Source organism: Thamnophis elegans, chromosome 5 (genome assembly GCF_009769535.1).
Source record: "Thamnophis elegans isolate rThaEle1 chromosome 5, rThaEle1.pri, whole genome shotgun sequence".
NCBI lineage: Eukaryota > Metazoa > Chordata > Lepidosauria > Squamata > Colubridae > Thamnophis > Thamnophis elegans.
Genome location: NC_045545.1, coordinates 25,280,027 through 25,298,686, shown reverse-complemented (window position 1 = coordinate 25,298,686; position 18,660 = coordinate 25,280,027). Strand labels below are relative to the sequence as shown.

The 18,660-nt window shown below is 38.5% G+C and overlaps 1 protein-coding gene across 1 annotated transcript in view; it reads left to right on the top strand.

The window, feature by feature from the left end:
* IL23R (interleukin 23 receptor) overlaps positions 1-16,792 on the top strand; it is a 40,045-nt gene extending 23,253 nt beyond the window's left edge. The window contains exons 9-13 of the mRNA XM_032217804.1: positions 83-283; positions 1,480-1,563; positions 12,133-12,238; positions 13,456-13,546; positions 16,111-16,792. Coding sequence (XP_032073695.1) covers positions 83-283; positions 1,480-1,563; positions 12,133-12,238; positions 13,456-13,546; positions 16,111-16,734 — 1,106 coding nt within the window. The 3' untranslated portion in view covers positions 16,735-16,792. The remainder of the gene's footprint in view (positions 1-82; positions 284-1,479; positions 1,564-12,132; positions 12,239-13,455; positions 13,547-16,110) is intronic.
* Positions 16,793-18,660: the final 1,868 nt, after the last annotated feature.

Here is an 18,660-nt window from a genome sequence, read left to right as displayed (position 1 = left end):
TCAATATACAGTATAGTTATGGAAGTATGCAGTAACAAAAATGATATGCTGACATATAAACCCCTCTGTGTTTTCCCCATAGCTTTCCCACCCCCTACTAATATCAAAATATTATCTGATAAACAGAAAGGAATTTCTGTTAAATGGGAACCTCCTAAATCTATTGGAAAAACACTTTTATGGTACATAGTGGAATGGATTTCTGCAAACTTCAGTCATTTTCATCATAGCATTGTTGCATGGAAGAAAGTCCCTTTCCAAAATACATCAACTTCTATTGAAGGTAAGCTACAAGTCAATTCTTTTGGTGTCTTCACAATAGAAATGAAAGATTTATAGATGATAGATAGATAGATAGATAGATAGATAGATAGATAGATAGATAGATAGAGATAGATAGATAGATAGATAGATAGATAGATAGATAGATAGATAGATATGTACAGGTAATCCTCAACTTATAACAGTTCATTTAGTGACTGTTCGAAGTGACAATGGCCATGAAAAAAGTGACTTATGACAAATTTTCACACTTATGACAATTACAGCATCCTGATGGTCACATATTCAAAAACTTGACAACTGACTCATAATTATGACGATTATGGTCTCCCAGAGTAATGTATCTCCTGTTTGCGACCTTCTTACAAACAAAGGCAGTTCACTTAACAACCGCCTTACTAACTTAACGACTGCAGTGCTTAACTTAATTCTGTGGCAAGAAAGGTCATAAAATTTGGCAAAATCCACTGAACAAATGTCTGTTCTATTAGCAACAGAAATTCTGGGCTCAGTTGCGGTCGTAAGCTGAGGACTACTTGTACAATGTCTAATAACACAGGATTACCTCTAGTAAATATATATATATATATATATATTGAATCCTCAGTAATCTAGAATGCTTTTTCAAAGGTGTGATCTGCTTTAAATCCAAGAAAACCCCGATCTAATAAATCATTGATTTAAAAAAATGCTACTAAAATCATAAGAACATTACAGTTATTATGCTGGGTGAGACTGAAAGTCACCATTCATTTCTCACAGCAAGTAATCAAATGGAGGACATGTACAGTTGAGTCTTTCCATTCAAGACTCTCAACAACTGGTATTCATGGACATCTGGAGTTAACAGATGGCTGCCATAAGTATTATCATCAATTGTCTTATCTTCCATGAATTTGCCTGCTTGTCTTTTACAGCTACCCAAGTAGTTTTCGCATGGATGAATACAGCTATTGTAAGAACATAGTGAGAGAGCCATTTAGACCTCACTTGGATGGGAAGTAAATGGACTCATTAAAAGCATTTCCAGAATGGATGTGCCTGTGGTTAATGCTATTATTGCTCATGTAAAACAGTTAAATCATGATTTCCTTCTTAGAAAAAGGTTCTGTGGATGAGGACGATTCCTTTTAAGAGTATGTATTAGAACCGAACTTCCATAAAAGTTATGTGATGTTTTAAACTTCACCTTCACAGAAGGCATCGGAATGGGAGAGAACTCTGTCATTTCAGTATATGCTGTGTATCAGAAAGGCATCAGCCGAGCCAGCTCTATCCAGAGTGAGTACAACTCAAGCAGACAAATTGTAAAAGATTAATGATAGTTACTGATATAGAAAATTTCTAGTTACATTTCGTCCAAACCATAGATTTCTTTTATCTGGGTGTGTACTCTACAGATTGTGTGTGTTTATGAGTTTCTTTCAGTCAGTCTTGTCTCTAGATGATTGCCTAGTCCTAGAATTGAGAACCTGTGGCATGTGTGCCAAAGGGGGCACGTAGAGCCCTCTCTGCAGACAACCCAGCCATCACCCCAGCCCAGCCCCACCATGCATGCATGTGCACCTCCCGCCGGCCAGCTGGTGTTCAGGTCTCTGCTGTGCGAAGGGGCGGGGTGCATGCATGGGGGGCACTTGCATTGCATTTTGGGGCCTCGTGCATCCCCCTGTGCCCTGTTTTGGCTTTCAGGCTGGTGCAGGAGGCCTTCCAGGTGCAAAACAGGGTGCGTGGGTGTTGTTGTTGCACACACATTGCATTAAGGGTGTGCGCACTTTTGGCACACGGTGGCAAAAAGGTTAGCTATCACTGGCCTAGGCAAGTCCCTGCAGTTTTCTTAGCAAAATATTTGGAAGTGGTTTGACATTGACTCTGCCCTAAGGATGAGATTGAGTGACTATTCCAAAGTCACCCACTCGGCTTGGTGCCTAAGGGAACACTAGAATTCGCAGTCACCCAGTTTCCAGCCTGCCCTAAATAGCTACACCAAACTGGTTCTCTACAGATGGAACAAAGAATGACGCTCATCCAAAATAGTATTTTATTTTTAAGACTTGTCTAGACCAGAGTCTTACCCCCAAAGTATTTTGCATTCAAAATCTTAATGTTCAATCATGAAAGCATGTGAAACTAAATTCAGGTCTGTTTTTTATGTCATCCAGAAAGCAGGATGTGTGTGTGTGTGTGTGTGTGTGTGTGTGAGTGAGTGTGTGTGTGTGTGTGTGTGTGTGTGTGTGTGTGTGAGAGAGAGAGAGAGAGAGAGAGAGAGAGAGAGAGAGAGAGAGAGAGAGAGAGAGAGAGAGATTTGTTTTCAACCTCTCAATATTCCATGCGTATAGTCAAGACTATGGTTTTTCCAGTTGCAGTTTATAGCTGTGAAAGCTGGACCATAAGAAAGGCTGAGCGCCAAAGAATTGAGGCCTTTGAACTATGGTGCTGGAGAAGACTCCTGCAAGTCCCTTGGACTGCAAGGTGATCAAACCAGTCAGTCCTATAGGAGATCAACCCTAACTGCTCTTTAGAAGTCAGATCCAGAAGATGAAACTCAAATACTTTGGCCACCTAATGAGAAGGAAGGACTCACTGGAGAAGAGCCTAATGCTGAGAAAGACTGCGGGCAAAAGAAGAAGGGGACGACAGAGAATGAGGTGGCTGGATGGAGTCACTGAAGCAGTAGGCATGAGCTTAAAAGGACTCCAGAGAATGGTAGATGACAGGAAGGCCTGGAGGAACATTGTCCATAGGGTCGCGATGGGTCGGACATGACTTCGCAAGTACTAACAACAACAACAATTCCCTGCTGGATTCATGATGTAATGGGATGTATAGGTATTGTCAAGAAGGCAAAAGAATTAAAAATTCTTGTGCACCACTGAACATATCATCCAATCATGCAACCTAATGAAATACAGAGTAGTGGATGCAGACCTAATCTTTCAGTTTCTTGTCCTTCACTGAGAAGGCGGCATACAACAGTTCATTTAGTGACCATTCAAAGTTACAACAGCACTGAAAAAAGTGACTTATGACCATTTTTCACACTTACAACTGTTTCAGCATCCATATGACAATGTAATCAAAATCCAGGTACTTGGCTGCCGATTCATACTTATGACCATTACTGTGTCCGAGGTTCATGTGATCCCCTTTTGCAACCTTCTGACAAGCAAAGTCAATGGGGAAGCCAGATTCACTTAACAACCATATTACTAACTTATCAACTACAATGATTTGCTTAACAACTATGGCAAGAAAGGTCATAAAATGGGGCAAAACCCACTTAACAGATGTTTCATTAACAGAAATGTAGGGCTCAATTGTAGTCCTAAATCGAGGACTATCCGTAGACAGTCTGTTTTCAGACAATGAAATAGAGAAGAAGAAGAAGAAGAAGAAGAAGAAAAGCAATGAAATAGAAATAAATTCATAAGGATGTGCAAAATCCAATCACCTTAAGCCACTGCGATAATAAAAAGTTAAAAACAGCCATTCAGATTGATATCTCAGCTCTGGTGATAAAAAGAAACTGATTCTTATAAATAAAGTTGGCAGTTCTGATAAAATCATACATTTATAGTATTTTGGTAACTTGTGGAAGATTCTGAAGATTGAGTAAAATTTGTTCTCTAGTTCTACCCACAGAAAAATCATACTGATACTGAAAACACTGGAAAAACGTTATTATGATTCAGAACTCAGTAAAAAGGACATTGTATCACTTTTGTTTGCAATATGTCTGTACTGTAGTGGATGACAATAAAATTCTTTTATTTAAAATAAAATCTGCCTCCCAAGTCCCAGCTGATCGGGAAGAAATGGGGATTTTGCAGTAACCTTCCCCTGGAATGGGGAGGGAATGTAGATTTTACAGTATCCTTTCCCTGTCATGCCCACCAAACCATGCCATGGCCACCAAGCCACGTCCACAGAACCGGTAGTAAAAAAAATATGAATCCCACCACTGCCATAAACAGCTTTTAGACTACCATAAACCCACTGCAGTCATTATCTCTGAGCCATCCAGAATCAAATATCCTCAATTGATACTTGACAATAAACTTTTCTTTGAAATTATAACTGGGATCTTCCACATAGTTACATCTCACTCCCCAAAGCCATCAGTCTCGGTTGAGAATATTTCTGTAGAATATTTCTGTTCAGTAGGTTTTCCTATGAACCAAATCATAACATCCCCCAAGAGTTATCTTCTGGCTATATATAATAAGTATATTCTTAAAGCTCCTTCATCGTTCTTAAGAAAATCCAGTCCATCACCAACCCATTGTGTCATCTCCATTGTGATTAAATCTTTTTAATGGAAGACCTATTCAGCCTCCCCTACAAAGTTTCCAATTGTCAAACAATTTAACAATTGCAAGTCTAATTTAACTGCTATCACCTGTATCTGGTTTTCATCTTTAGATGTAAAACTGTTGCTAATTCATCAAATCTTTGTCGAGATTTTCTAGAGTTTATAAAAAATATATATTTTCAAAGAAAGTCTTTATCGTTAAAGTCATCTGGCCCCTGCCTCTCTTTTATATCTCTTTTGGGAGCATTGTAAAAAGTACATAATATATAATGTTTGGGATCTTTTATTTATTATTGCTATTTATTTTATTTTATTTATTATTGCTATTATTAATAATTATTTATATTAACTAATATAGTCCCAGTCCCTCTTAATGGGCAAACTTCCATAGCAATTTTTTCTCAAGACAAAGAAAGAAATGTTCCATCACAAAGTAAGTATAGAAGAAATTGAGATTCCCACGAATAGAAAATAAAGGAGGAAATTTCTATTTCTTTAAAAAGGAAAAAAAGACCAGAGATATAATATATACAAAAATAGAGTAAAACAACAAAATTCTTTTAAGAACAAGTGAGATACCAAATCCTTGCAGTAGAAATCTGATGTACTTCAAATTCAATTGCTTTCACGACCTAAAGGAAAGTCCTCGTGCCATTTACTGCCATGTGGCAAAAGAGAAGTTTAACTCCAAAATGGAAAAATTGAAAAGTTCACTTTTGTAATCTTACAAGCGATTGTAAGATAAATCAGCATTCATCCAGATGTTCAACATTAAAAATATGGACCAAAACAAAAGAAAACTTCAAAACAATGTTAAAGTAGAGGTGCGCCTAAAAAAAGAAACAATGACTTGAAAAGATGGAAACCATACCCTCAAGCTACACTTACTGAGAATCATGAGCTGCTGAATCCTCTTTCCAGGCAAGTACATAGTCATCTGTGGGTCATTGTGGGTCATTCCAAGTTTTTCACATTCAAAATCCAGGGATTGTGCTGCCAAAGAATCGGCTTTGGCAGCAAAGTCAGCTGTTTGTCAGTAGGAGAGAAAAAAATCACCCTACAACTCAGCATGCCATTTTCTGAAGACTCCCGATTGACCATAAAGTTCTGAGGGTTCAAAGGAAAAAAAAGAAACGTTGGGAAAAATTAACGTGAGGTTGTGTATTCATTTAACACAATTAGCAACAAAATTTGAAGCAAAGACTCTTGCCTTGAACCACCAGTGTTTTTCTGATGGGGTTTCATTACTATTATAAAATGAGAAATTGAATTGAGCCCAAGAAAAGGACTGTTCAAGGAAGAGACACTTCATGTTGTAATGAAAGAATGAAAAATATCTTCAAATATCCTCAGTAATCACAAGTGTCATATACAGATAGTGCTCACTTAACTACAATAGAACCCAACAATTTCACTGTAAATCATTGTGATTATTATGTGTGTTACGTGAAGATAATTGCTAGATACCTTTTTAGTGAAGGCTGAACTTTCATTGTACAAAAGCAATTGATGTGCCCTTAAAGAAGGAATTCTTCTATCCTCTATCATGCTGGAGTCTTACATTATGATCTTATACTTGTACTTCTTAAATTAAGCCCTTGTAGCAAGCTGAAAACTGATACTGTAGAAGACATTTTTCCCAAAGTGAAAATATGGTATCTCCATAGGTCCTGTAAGACCAATCAAGGATGGTAAATATTTTACACAGATAAAATCTTGCAGAAATGTGTTTTTGATATTGTTTGTTCATGTGTTCTTGTTAAGTTTTTCTGTGACGTTTAAACCTTGGTGACAGAATTTCCCTTTTAAAACTCTGGCAATTTAATTTTCATTCTAACACAGCTTTGAACAAAATGTCATTTCAAATTTAAGATGACATCTTAGTCCATTCATGTGAAAACTGAGAGAATTAATTATGTTCTTTAAAAGGAGCATTTAAAACTTTTTTTGCTGCTTTGTAGAAGAAATGAAAAAGTCAAAAAATAACTCTCTTTTCTGGATAAAATGATGATGATTATTGTTGTTATACAAGTAGTCCTTAAGTGATCTTACAAGTAGTCACTTAGTTACAACAGAGCCTGAAAATTTGGATTTGAAGTTCCAATATCTGCCTCTTTGTGGTTATGTAACCACATTTTGGGTGTCTGGCAACCAGCCTGCATTTATGGCTGTTTGGAATCATATGATTGCAATTTTAATGTTTTGCCAGAAACTGGCATTCACCTGTCACTATTTATGATCAAAATTGTGGGCTGAATGACAATTGGAAGTCAAGTGAAAGTTATTGAATCACATGATGACAAGATTTATGGAATAACCCAGCATTAATGCTATTTCTAAAGTTCTCTAGGCTTTCCCTCAAAAAACCTGATCAGTAGGAAGTGTGACTGCTGGCTGGATCTTATAGTAGTGCTGTAGGTCCTGCAAGCCAAAGATTTAGCATAGTGACTGAGTAGATGATTTTCATGCAAAATCAATATAATGTTTGCAGGATACTTTAAATGAATCATTCTTGTTCTCACATTACAGAGGAATTCATTCATTCTCACTGTCTTATTTTTTTTTCTCTTTTCTGGGTAGCATTGATGAAAGAAAAGAAAGAACTTGACATTTCCCAAAGGAGCCTTGCAGTCACCAGGGGTAGGAAAGAATTCTAATAATTGGAGGCGGGCAGGGGGAGAGATTTTCTGTCTGATCAGAATGCACAGCTTTTGCAACATTTGACATTTCAAAGTGGCAGTAAATGTTTATAGCATGCACTGACATGATTCCAAGAAAATAAAACTTCAGATTGCTTACACATGTTAAAGACCTAAAGATGTAACCTATGATTACTCACAACTTGGAACCATCTAGATTTCATACATACAGACCAGAGGTGGGTTCCTACTGGTTCGAACTAGTTCGGAAGAACCGGTAGCGGTATGGTGGCCTGGATCGCGGAACCAGCAGTGATCCAGGACTGCCATGCCCCCAAACCGCTTCCCTGGTCATCACCACCATCTTGTTTTTGAGTTCTGCGCATGTGCAGAACAATTTTAATTAAACTGCACATGTGCGTGCAAGCCCGAACTGGCAGTAAAGCCAGCCAGAACCACCCCTTGATTCAGACACACGCACACACACAAACACATATGGGCACCTCCACTGTTAAATTGTCAGTCATTGACCGAATTCTTGAATAGAAAATGTGTGCATCCAAACCAGCATGATAATTAAAATGAGTTCTTGGCTTGGTTTACTCTACGGTAGAGGTATCCAACCTTGGCAACTTTAAGATTTGTGAACTTCAACTACCAGAACTTCTGGATATTGAAATCCACAGTTCTTAAAGTTGGCAAGGTTGGACATCCCTGCTCTACAGGAAATGAGAAAGCTGTTTCATTTCCCGATAATATAATTCACGACATACTATAAAATCAGCTCCCAAGCCCTCCACATAGTCATCACTACCTGAAGATCTCAAACCCTTTCAGAAAGTCATTGTCTTGTATGTATGGAATTCAGAGACCACCCCACCAGTCAATTATTGTTTAGATTTGGTCCTTTGGATTTAGCCAAACAGTTCTAATTCTGCTTCAGGCTGGCCAATCACGATTGCACTATCCCCATCTGCCATCTCACCCAAGCTTATGGTGCTCTGTGAATTTGCAAAGGTCTCTTCACAAAGTAAAGTGAATCAAGATTATGGCATTCTCCTACTATAAATACATTTGCCTAGGCAATTTGCAAAATATTCTTCCCAATAAGGTTCCATATGAGCAATTGCACAGGAGCCTTGATGAGTAAAAACTGGGGCATGTGATGGTCAGCATAGGTAAAGGCTATTAAGCATTTCTCAAGGCTAGGAAAAGCCAGCTGCATCTTTTATTCACTCCCACTGAGAAGGCACCTTCAGACTTTTTTTTCCTTCTGGGTTGTAGCATCTGCTACGCTTCAATTAATTGTGGACAAACTTCTCCACACTACTTGATTACTGTGTGCTCTGGCAAAAATGTCTCCTCCCTTTTGGATGCTGGTCTTGGTCATCTGGGGCCCTTTCTTTTACAAATTCAGTAGTGGACTAGTGGAAAGCTGGTGTTTTTCCGTGGCCACTGATGAAACAATGAAATGGTGGCCCTCTTTTGTTTTTTACTAGTTCACCAATGAAATAATTAAAGGATAGACAAAAAAGTCCTTTCTCACCCATGGAGAGTATGTGTCTTCCTCAATCTTGAGCCTTCTACCTTATTTATTTGTTTATTGACATTGATGGAACAGTGAGGCAGGAGGCTGTCTTTTGTTTGTTTGTTCATTTATTTAACCAGTTGCATTTGACAAGAGTTCCATTATTCTCCCCTTTTTGCTCAAGAAACAGGAGAAATGGTAACGCTGTGGGAAGAGAACAATGACAAAAAGTTCTCAATAAATGTTGATTGGGAGATGGGAAGCAGGGATAGGACATAGGTCAGTCCATCAATAGGGAAATCAGAGGCCAAACGCAGAAGATGAACTTGCTAGATTCTAGGTTTTATCTACTTAAAAAGTAAGGCAACAATGGTGCCAATGAGTTTTAGGAAGGGGGAAGGAATTGGAGCTTTGAAAAATTACTTTGCAAGAGCACTTTTGAACTGGTGCAAGGAAAGATGGGTAGAGGCTGATTTTCTGGTGTTCAAGGATAAATTGAGGCAGTGGTGGGATTTAGCCGATTCACACCAGTTCGGGCAAACCAATTGTTAAATTACCACCCCCACCCTTATCAAAGTGGATCCTGGGTGCTGCACTGCAATGGAGAAACAGGCAACAGAGCTGCTGGCATAAGAGAAGGAGAAGACCGCGTTCCCTCTTTCTTCTCCATACTCCCCCTCCTTCTCTCATTCTGGCTGCTACATTTCCCATTGCAGCGCAGCACCCAGGGTCTACTTTGAGAATGGGCGGGGGATTTAACAACCTGTTCACGCAGGGTCAGTTTGTGCAGCAGAGCTGAAGGACAGAGACGCCTTTCATGGCCATGCCTCCCACAACAGACAACCTGACCCTGGGCAAACCAGTTGTTAAATGATTTGAATCCCACCACTGGATTGAGGATGACATAATGTGTTCATGTCATGTCATGTAAATGGTTTGTGGGACATCATTCCTCCAGGGCAAGCAGGACACTCAGAGGAGTCCGGGGGCTTTGATTTCCATTTCTCATAGGTCCAAGGGGAATTTAAATTATAAAAAACAAGAACTTCTACCACTAAATGTAATTTAATAAATTACTATAACTATCTTTGGAAACCCATTAATGACCAAAGTCAAGAAACTCATGAAAGGGAACAAGATAACTTAACATATTTATTGCACTATAAGATGCACCGGACCATAAGACAAACATTAGCTTTAGAGGAGGAAAACAAGGAAAAAAATTCTGCCTCTGCCTCCCAGCATCCATCCAGTATTCATCTGGCCAGCATCCTTGCAGCAAACAGCAAACAGCCTGGTCAGCACGTTATCGCAGCCCCAGCACATGGCTCGTCAGGGCTCCATTCCATTGCACCCACCACCAGTCAACTGAGCGGAGTTTCTGCTGCTGTCAGGGAATGCTGGGGCTTTTGCTGCTGAGCAGCTGATTGGTGGTTGGATCAGCCTCCCGAAATACCGCTGATCAGCTGTTCTAGGTGGCGGGGATCATCACCACCTATCACTGCTGCCGCTACTTTTGCTACTGCCTTTTGCTACTGCCACCATTCACCGCCATTTGCCGCCAATCACCACTGATCGCCAATGCCATTCGCTGCCATCTACCAGTGCCACCGCCAGTCACTGATGGCACTATTTACTGACACTCTCGATCACTGGCAGCAGTGGTGATCAGCAGTGATTGACAGCAGTGAATATCAGCGGTGAATGGCGATGATCAGTGGTTGTGATCCCTGCCGCCTATAACAGCTGATCAGCGGTATTCCGAGAGGCTGATCCGATCACCAATCAGCTGCTCGGCAGCAAAGGCTCCAGCATTCCCGGATAGTGGCGAACAGCGGCAGTCGTGACAAGTGGCGGCAGTGACAGGTAGCAGCGGTGATGACAGGCAACAGCTGTGAAAGGTGGCAGCTGTGACAGGAGGTTGCAGTGACAGGCAGCGGTGGTGACAGACAGCAGGGGCAAATGCCGCTGTCGCACAACCCCCCTCTCCCCGGGTGCAGTATTTGATCTATAAGTCACACAAACATTTCCACCCACTTTTGGGGGGGGTGCGTCTTATAGTGTGAGAAATATGGTAGTTTAAAAAAAAACCAAAATAAAAAGGTGGGACAATAAATATTACTTAAACCAAAAAAGACTTTTAAAAAAAATTAAAAGCGTAAGAAGTAATAAGACTTTAAAAAAAAAAGATTTAAATACAGACAGAACAGGAAACCAAATAGAAACTACGGTGAGATGAGAAAAGACTCTCTGCAGTAGGATTGCTTTCATTGCAACCCAAACATGTTTCTCTTCATCTTAGCCTCCTTAAGAAAGATTCCTCAATAATTTTGTAGTAAAATAACTCAACTATTCCTCAATAACTTTTGGGAATTCTTTTGCGTGGTCAACTGAAGTTTCATTGATTTCACTTGGTTTATTCCAAGCAGTTGTCTTTAGATCCCCTCCATGGAAAGATCACATTCATAACGCTCTGGATCATAAAATATTATTGCAACATTTCAAAAAGAGACAACCAAAACAATCAAGGAAATAAGCATGTTTTAATTTTAATAAGTCCTTATAACTACAATTCTACACATAGGTGCTTGGGAGTTCACTGTTCTCCATAATGTCTACTTTGAATAATATTGTTTCAACTTACATAGAACCATAGAAATAAATGGGATGTAATAATTTGAATGAATCTATCATTAGGGCATTACCAGAAATGACAAATCCCACATGAAAAGCTATTTAAAACACCTGCTGATCAATTGATAGCTCTGCTGAGCTCTTGGTCAAAAAATGTTACCATTACAGGGGGGGAGCCAGAATGCTAGAAAAAAAAATCCACTAACTTTATCAATTGATCTACAATGGGCTGTAGATTGCCCAAGCAGATTTGAAGCCACAACTCATTAAGCTTTCTGTTCTATGTATAAATCTGGGCACAATTTACTGAGTTTTATTCTTTGTTTAACTGAAAAAAAAAATGTTTGGCTGAAATCTTTGGCTTTTAATTAGAAACGCAAACAGTGTTGCGTTAAGCGGTTTACTGTTTAAAAAGCTGACAAAGAAAATGAAACATGTATCCAACTGCTCTTTACTTGCAGTATTGTCCCTAGTCTTCTGTTTCTTATCTGCCAGAAACAGTAGTAAAACTGTTTTAAAACAAAGGACCTTGCTAGAGTCTTATTTATTAGAATCTGGCAATTATCCTCTTCTCCAGCAGATGATAACACTTATCCAGTTGTTGTTGTTTTTTTAAAAAAAAAACAGGAGTTGCACTCTCTTGCTTGTTTTATTCTGAATTCATGCAGAATGCATGGATGTGATATAAAATTTGTATATTCATCTTTCCCTTCCCCTCCCCACCTTTCTCTCTCTCTCAGGGAATGATGATTACGATACTGGGATTCTGTTGGGAACTGGTGTTGGAGTGGCTTTCTTATCAATCTCTGTTTTCACTTTGATTGCAATTAAATCGTGCAGAAAAAGGTACCAATCACTCTTTGTCCCAGACTTTGGTTAATGAAAGTTTAGTTTTATTTATTGATGTGTCAAATGAATGTAACCGCCCATTTCTTGAGAGCATAATTTGGGAATGTACAGGCCCAATACAGGTAGGTCTCAAGTTATGACCATAACGAAGACCGCCCATTACAGGTACAAATCATGACAATCATTAAGGGAGGCACTCACATGATCCACTCAACAATTCCCATCTGCTCTCCCTGATATAGATGTTGAGCAGAGCCTAGGGTGCCTCAGGGGTAGAAGACATCCTGGGAAGTCTAGCACAGGCCTCAGAGACTGCAGGAGGCCTTGGGAGGCGTGGGGCTCCCTGAAGTACCTCACGCCATACTTCCCATTCGTTGGGCTCCCCTAAGGCTTTGTGCCTACTACCCACTCCACCCCAGCTTTAACTTCAAAACTGGTCATAAGTAGCTTTGGTTCATGATAATTTCATAAGAGCCGAGGTGGCGCAGTGGTTAAATGCAGCACTGCAGGCTACTTCAGCTGACTGCAGTTCAGCAGTTTGGCTGTTCAAATCCCACCAGGCTCAGGGTTGACTCAGCCTTCCATCCTTCCGAGGTGGGTAAAATGAGGACCCGGATTGTTGTTGGGGGCAATATGCTGACTCTGTAAACCACTTAGAGAGGGCTGAAAGTTCTATGAAGCGGTATATAAGTCTAACTGCTATTGCTATTGCTATTTGGTTGCTAAGTGACGAGTCTGAAGTCAAGGACTATCTTGTATCAATCTTGATTTCCTTTATTGAAGCAGGACAAGAATCTTTGTCTCGCAGTGTGAGTGACTGTCTTAAAAGCAGCTTGCAAAACAAGTTGATATAGAAAAGCATTTGAGCTGAATAACACTGCTTCAAAAAGAAACCTTTTGCTCCTAGCACTTCCTCTCATTCCTTTCGTATTCTTCCCATCATCTTTGAAGATAAAAAAAATGGTGAATGGAAAGAAAGAGGAGTGAAAAGAGGATATGCAAAGTTAGTAGCAGAAGACGTATTGGTTTAATAGCTGCTCATATCTCTTTACCAACACCCGTTTAGATCTGCATTATGATGATCTATAGTTGAAGACAAGAATATGCAGCCACAATAAGTGTTGAAAATTACATTGATATTTCTCTCTGTTAAGAATGTGAATTCTAATCCGTCATTTAAAAAGCAAGTTAACATGTTGTGTTTTTGTTTCAAGGGTTAACAAAATGGTTAGCTCGGTAGCACCAAAATGGCTTTATGAAGAATATCCCAAGATACAAAACAGCAAAGTAATCAAATATCTCCAGGTAATTCTTCGGATTCAAATATTTTTTTTAAAAAAATAGAATTTATTTTTATTTTCAAAACAAACACAACACATAAAATCTTCCTTCTTTACATACAGTAGAAAGTGTATCAGTTGGTTACAAAAGATTTTTGTGCATCTCTTCCACAGTCATCAAGCATAATCCATATTAACTCAAGTATTTTAACTCAAATATTTATACATGTTATCCTTATACCTCCATTTTTATTTAACTATAATTATTTAAACGTCCTTCATCATAAAATATACCAAGATTTAATACATAAACATATACTGGCATTTCATTTAATATTTCTAAAATCCTCCAATAACACTGAATCCTTATGTCCTATTCTAGCCAAACATCCATAATATTTAGTAACAAACTTTTCTAATCCTCCTTTCCAGATCACTTTTTGCAATTTTCATCCAGTTTCCTTTTATTGTACCCATACCTATATATAGGTTGTCATCATTATCTCTCCTTTATTTGACTATATCCTGTATCATAACAGTTTCCACCTAATAATCAAAATTTAACTGTATCTAATTTAGTTTTATTTTAATTAACCTTTGTATATAATCCAAAAGGATTTCTAATCTTCCTTTCATGGGTACCATTCAATATTCATATCCAATTATTACTTATCATAACACTACACATTGTATACATTATTATCATTATCAATTATTTCTTTAACTATATCTATTACCACTAAATTTCACTTTTAACTAGTTTTAAGTTATATTCCTCCATCTATCAATCTGTATCTTTCCAATAACAAAACAATCTCATATCTTCTGCCATTTGTGGTACCAATCCTCTAGTCATTTTCTTGATCAGCTTTGTATGGACTTCTCTTAGCACCTCCTGGCTTATAAGATCTCTCATATAATCTTGATGCCCTCTTTCTGTTTCCTTATTCAGTTTGTCTTTGATTGTCAGCAGTGTTATCAAAACTTTTGCTAGTGGAAGTCTTTCTTTAAGTCCATAGGTTCTTTAATTTTATCTTCTTCTATATCTTGAACTTTGAAATAGATTTCCTCTCCATTTAATTCCTCTTTCTGTATTCCAGTCTTTCCATTTTCAGGAACAAACCAATTACCATAGATATCAGCAGGTTTAGTCTCTTTATATTCATTTTCCATTTGGGTGTTTTGAGTTTCTATCACCCCGTTTTGCATTTGATGAACATTTTCAATTTTTTCATCATATTTTCTTGTTATGTGCTCTAGGTATTCCAGTTTTTTCTCTACTATATTTGATAATTTCTGTAGTTCTGAAAATATATTTTGCAAAGTCAAGACCTCTATTTTTCCTTGGGATTGTGTCATTCTGACAAACACAGCTACTCTAGCTTGAAATATCAACAAAATTAAAACATAGATTCACAAAGAATGCTGCTCTCACTTCTCTCTGGTCAAAAACATACTTCAAAGGGACATCTGTGTGCTCTTATCAGTCTGTAGCCAAACAGTAAAGCCTTGTGGCACCAAGTCAAAGCAATCCATGAAAGAAAGAAAAACATTCCATTTTGAATAAACAAAACTCCGATCAACAATACCTTCCAGCCTCTGGAGTGGAGACACTATTAAAGAGTTTCTTTTTGTATCTTTTTTGTATATCAAATTAGAAAAAGCGGTCCAATCTTTAAATGAGTTAGAAAAATACCCACAGCAATAAAAGAGGAAAACTTTAGTCTGTAAATTACAGAGAGTCACAAAGAGAAGGTAGAAGAAGAAAACTTAATCCATCAATTTCAAAAGGTAGATTCGATCCATGTAAATAACATGTAAAAAGTAAGATAACCACTGTCCAAAATCATTTCAAATTCAATTCCGCCGCTTGATTCTTCTATTCTTTAATTTAAATTGGTTTTTGAGTTTTTATAGGCAGTCTCTTTTTTAAAACAATAACAATTCCTCACCAGCTGGAAACACTTTCTCTTTCTGTATCCTTCTGTTTTGGAGCCGCCCCGACTTTGTCAGCCTTGGTTGGATTTTTTGTCACCAGCTTAAAGAACTTCTCTTGCTTCTTTCGAGGATTTTGCGATATCCCTGAGATCAGCAAGACATATTCTTCCTGTTCACTGTCTCTTTGGGATGGTTTAGGTCCGTTTGGACCACCCAGTGGCAAAAGTGTTGGCTGTGGTCTCAGAGCATTGAGACCACACAACCATCTTGTCGCAACATTGGCTCCTCCCTCCGGATTAAAATGTTTTTATGTTTGAGGAAACCAGGAAGTACTTAGATATCCTGTGGTCACGTAATCACAATTTGCAACCAATTTGGCTGATTTATGGCCAACAAAGGCAAAAAATGTCCATTGATAAGCAGAATTTACTTATCAACCTCTGTAAAAATTGCCATAAAATTGGGCCCAACTCAACTTATGACTGCAACAACTCCTAATTGTGATCATAAGTCAAAAGCTATCTATACTCAGAATCCTGTGATGCTGCTAGTACCTCAATAGGTGTCTGCTCCGTCCATTTTCCACCCTTTATGATGTGCCCACAAGAGTGCTAGAATATTCAACACTTTCTATGTTATTTTTCTGCTTAGGAAAATGATGCTGTGACAGACAATTTTTCCGAGCCATTTTTGGATGTTGTGGTAACTGAAGTTGAAGAAATATTGATCCAGGACCACTATAGGGCTGTGGAGAAAAAAAAGGAGGGAAGCAAAACAGTTTCTGAGGAAGTCAGTAGCTCAGAAGATGTACTGTTTGCCAGCAATTTGGATGTAACTACAAGAAATGGGTATAAACCTCAGATTTCTAATAAGGCTCAATTGAGAACTAGTTCCAGCACCACCGGTGAAACACCTTTTCAAAACTGGGGCACCAAATCAAATTCAATTGTTACGCCCATAAGCAATTTAAGAAAAGATTACACCAGTCCTGTGGCCCCCACGTGGCCTATTGTCGACCCAAATGAAAATAAGTCTTTATTTGATAAAATCAGCCTTATTCTCAGGAATAGTGGAAGTGGGCAAAGCAGGGGCGGCTCAAAAGATGAAGACCCAAGAACCCAAAAGACACACCAGTTGAGGCTTCTGCTTTCGGATGAAGATATTCAAGAACAGACTTTAATACCAGACAATCTAATTCCTTGCTTAAAAACAATGAATGAAGACCGGACCAACATGTCTTATTTCCCTCAAAACGCTGTTTACTATGACAGTTGAAGAAAAAGGATATATGCTTTGCACAAAGGACGGAAACTCTGCATTTTCAAGCAGCGTAACTGAAGGTTCTCCATTCATTGTTTGAATAAAATTGAAAAAAGTACGTTGCAGCCACAATCTCAGTTTTCCTCTGACAGGTTGATTCATGTTAAAACATATAAAAAACAGTTGCTGGGATTGGGTATGTCTAGTTTAATGAAAAGACGGACTAGGGGAGACATGATAGCAGTGTTGCAATATCTCAGAGGTTGCCACAAAGAAGAGGGAGTCAAGCTATTCTCCAAGGCACCTGAAGACAGAATTAGAAGCAACAGGTGGAAACTAATCAAGGAGAGAAACTACCTAAAACTAAAGAGAAATTTCCTGACAGAACAATTAATCAGTGGAATGACTTGCCTCCAGAAGTTGTAGGTGATTCATCACTAGAGGCTTTTAAAAAGAGATTGGAGAGCCTGTTTGTCTGAAATGGTGTGAGGTTTCCTGCCTGAGCAGGGGGTTGGGCTAGAAGACCTCCAAGATCCCTTCCAACTCTGTTATTCTAATTCTAACCTCTAATTCTAATGTTTATATTGTAATTAATGTGCACATTGAATTAGGGGAGATCCAAAAGTCAACTGAACAAGTCAGAAGGGAAAATGATTTATGATAAAGTTACTTTACAATTCAAGATTATGAAATGAAACTGCAGTATATGAAGCCCAACTTATTACATAACAAGGAAGTAAACAACTGAACCATAGCAACAGGATGCATGTACAAGATATACCTCAGGTCACAATCAATATAAAGGAAGGGGAAACCCAGTTTTGAGGATCAGCCAGAAAAATATGACTAAATCCAGATATGTTGTGTCCGCAATCTGGCACACAGTACCTCCTTGGATCTGAAGTCATCAAAGACCATGCCAAATATCTATCATTTTTAATGGGTAGCAGGAGGCTCCTCAAATTTAAAGTTCTGAGAGCCAAAGAAGTTATTTATCACTATTGACTATGATGTTTCATTACCCATCTAGGTAACATCATCAGTTCTGAGATAGCGTAGTTCAACCCTGAGCTACAGATATTCTCTGTTATTGGAACTATTCACTAGCAGTGAGAAATAAACTGTTGTGCATCCTTTTATTCTCATCATAAGGACTCAATCAAGCTGAACTGAGTCAAGCTTAGCCCTGAAGTTTAGGAGATGACTCATGTTGCTCCTCTTGGGCCAATTTGGCCTTGCTTGAAAAGCTACCGAGGACTGCTTAAGTGGCTATTTCTTCACTGTGGATGAAAGAGCAAACTGCTCTTCTTATCATCCTAGGAATTCTCCTGACCTCCATGACATGGATCCCTCTCTTCCAACCACCATTGCACTCTCTCAAAGGATGAGGAGGTGCAAAATGTTTCTGGTATCCAACCATTAAGGAAGCCTGTGTGTACCATGCCATAGAAATCTACAGTATGACTATATATGGAATAGATGTATGTAATTCTGGGTGCCCAATTGCAAACATTGTACTGAACATATCAAAAAGTTGGAGGAAAGGAGACTGGGAAAACTCACTGTCTGGTTTAGAAAAAATAATAGTTTATGAGAGACCTTTTAGAATTATAGACAGTTATGGTGTAGAGAAAATAGACAGAGATTATGTTGTTGTTATTTTGTCTTATAATACAAGGGATACTGAATGTTGAGGGATATGGAACAGTAAAAGAGCAAAACACATGAAATATAGTTGGACTATAAATTAACTTTTTCAGAATGTCATGATGGCTACCAATCTAGAGGGCTTTAAAAGGAAATTAAGCAGATTGAGGACATATTGGTGGAGGGCTACTAGGCACAATTGCTATGTCTAGATTTTGAGGTTAAGAGCACAGATTACCAGTTCCTGGATACAACAGTGGAGATATTTCTATGTGATGGCTTTCCTTTGGAAGT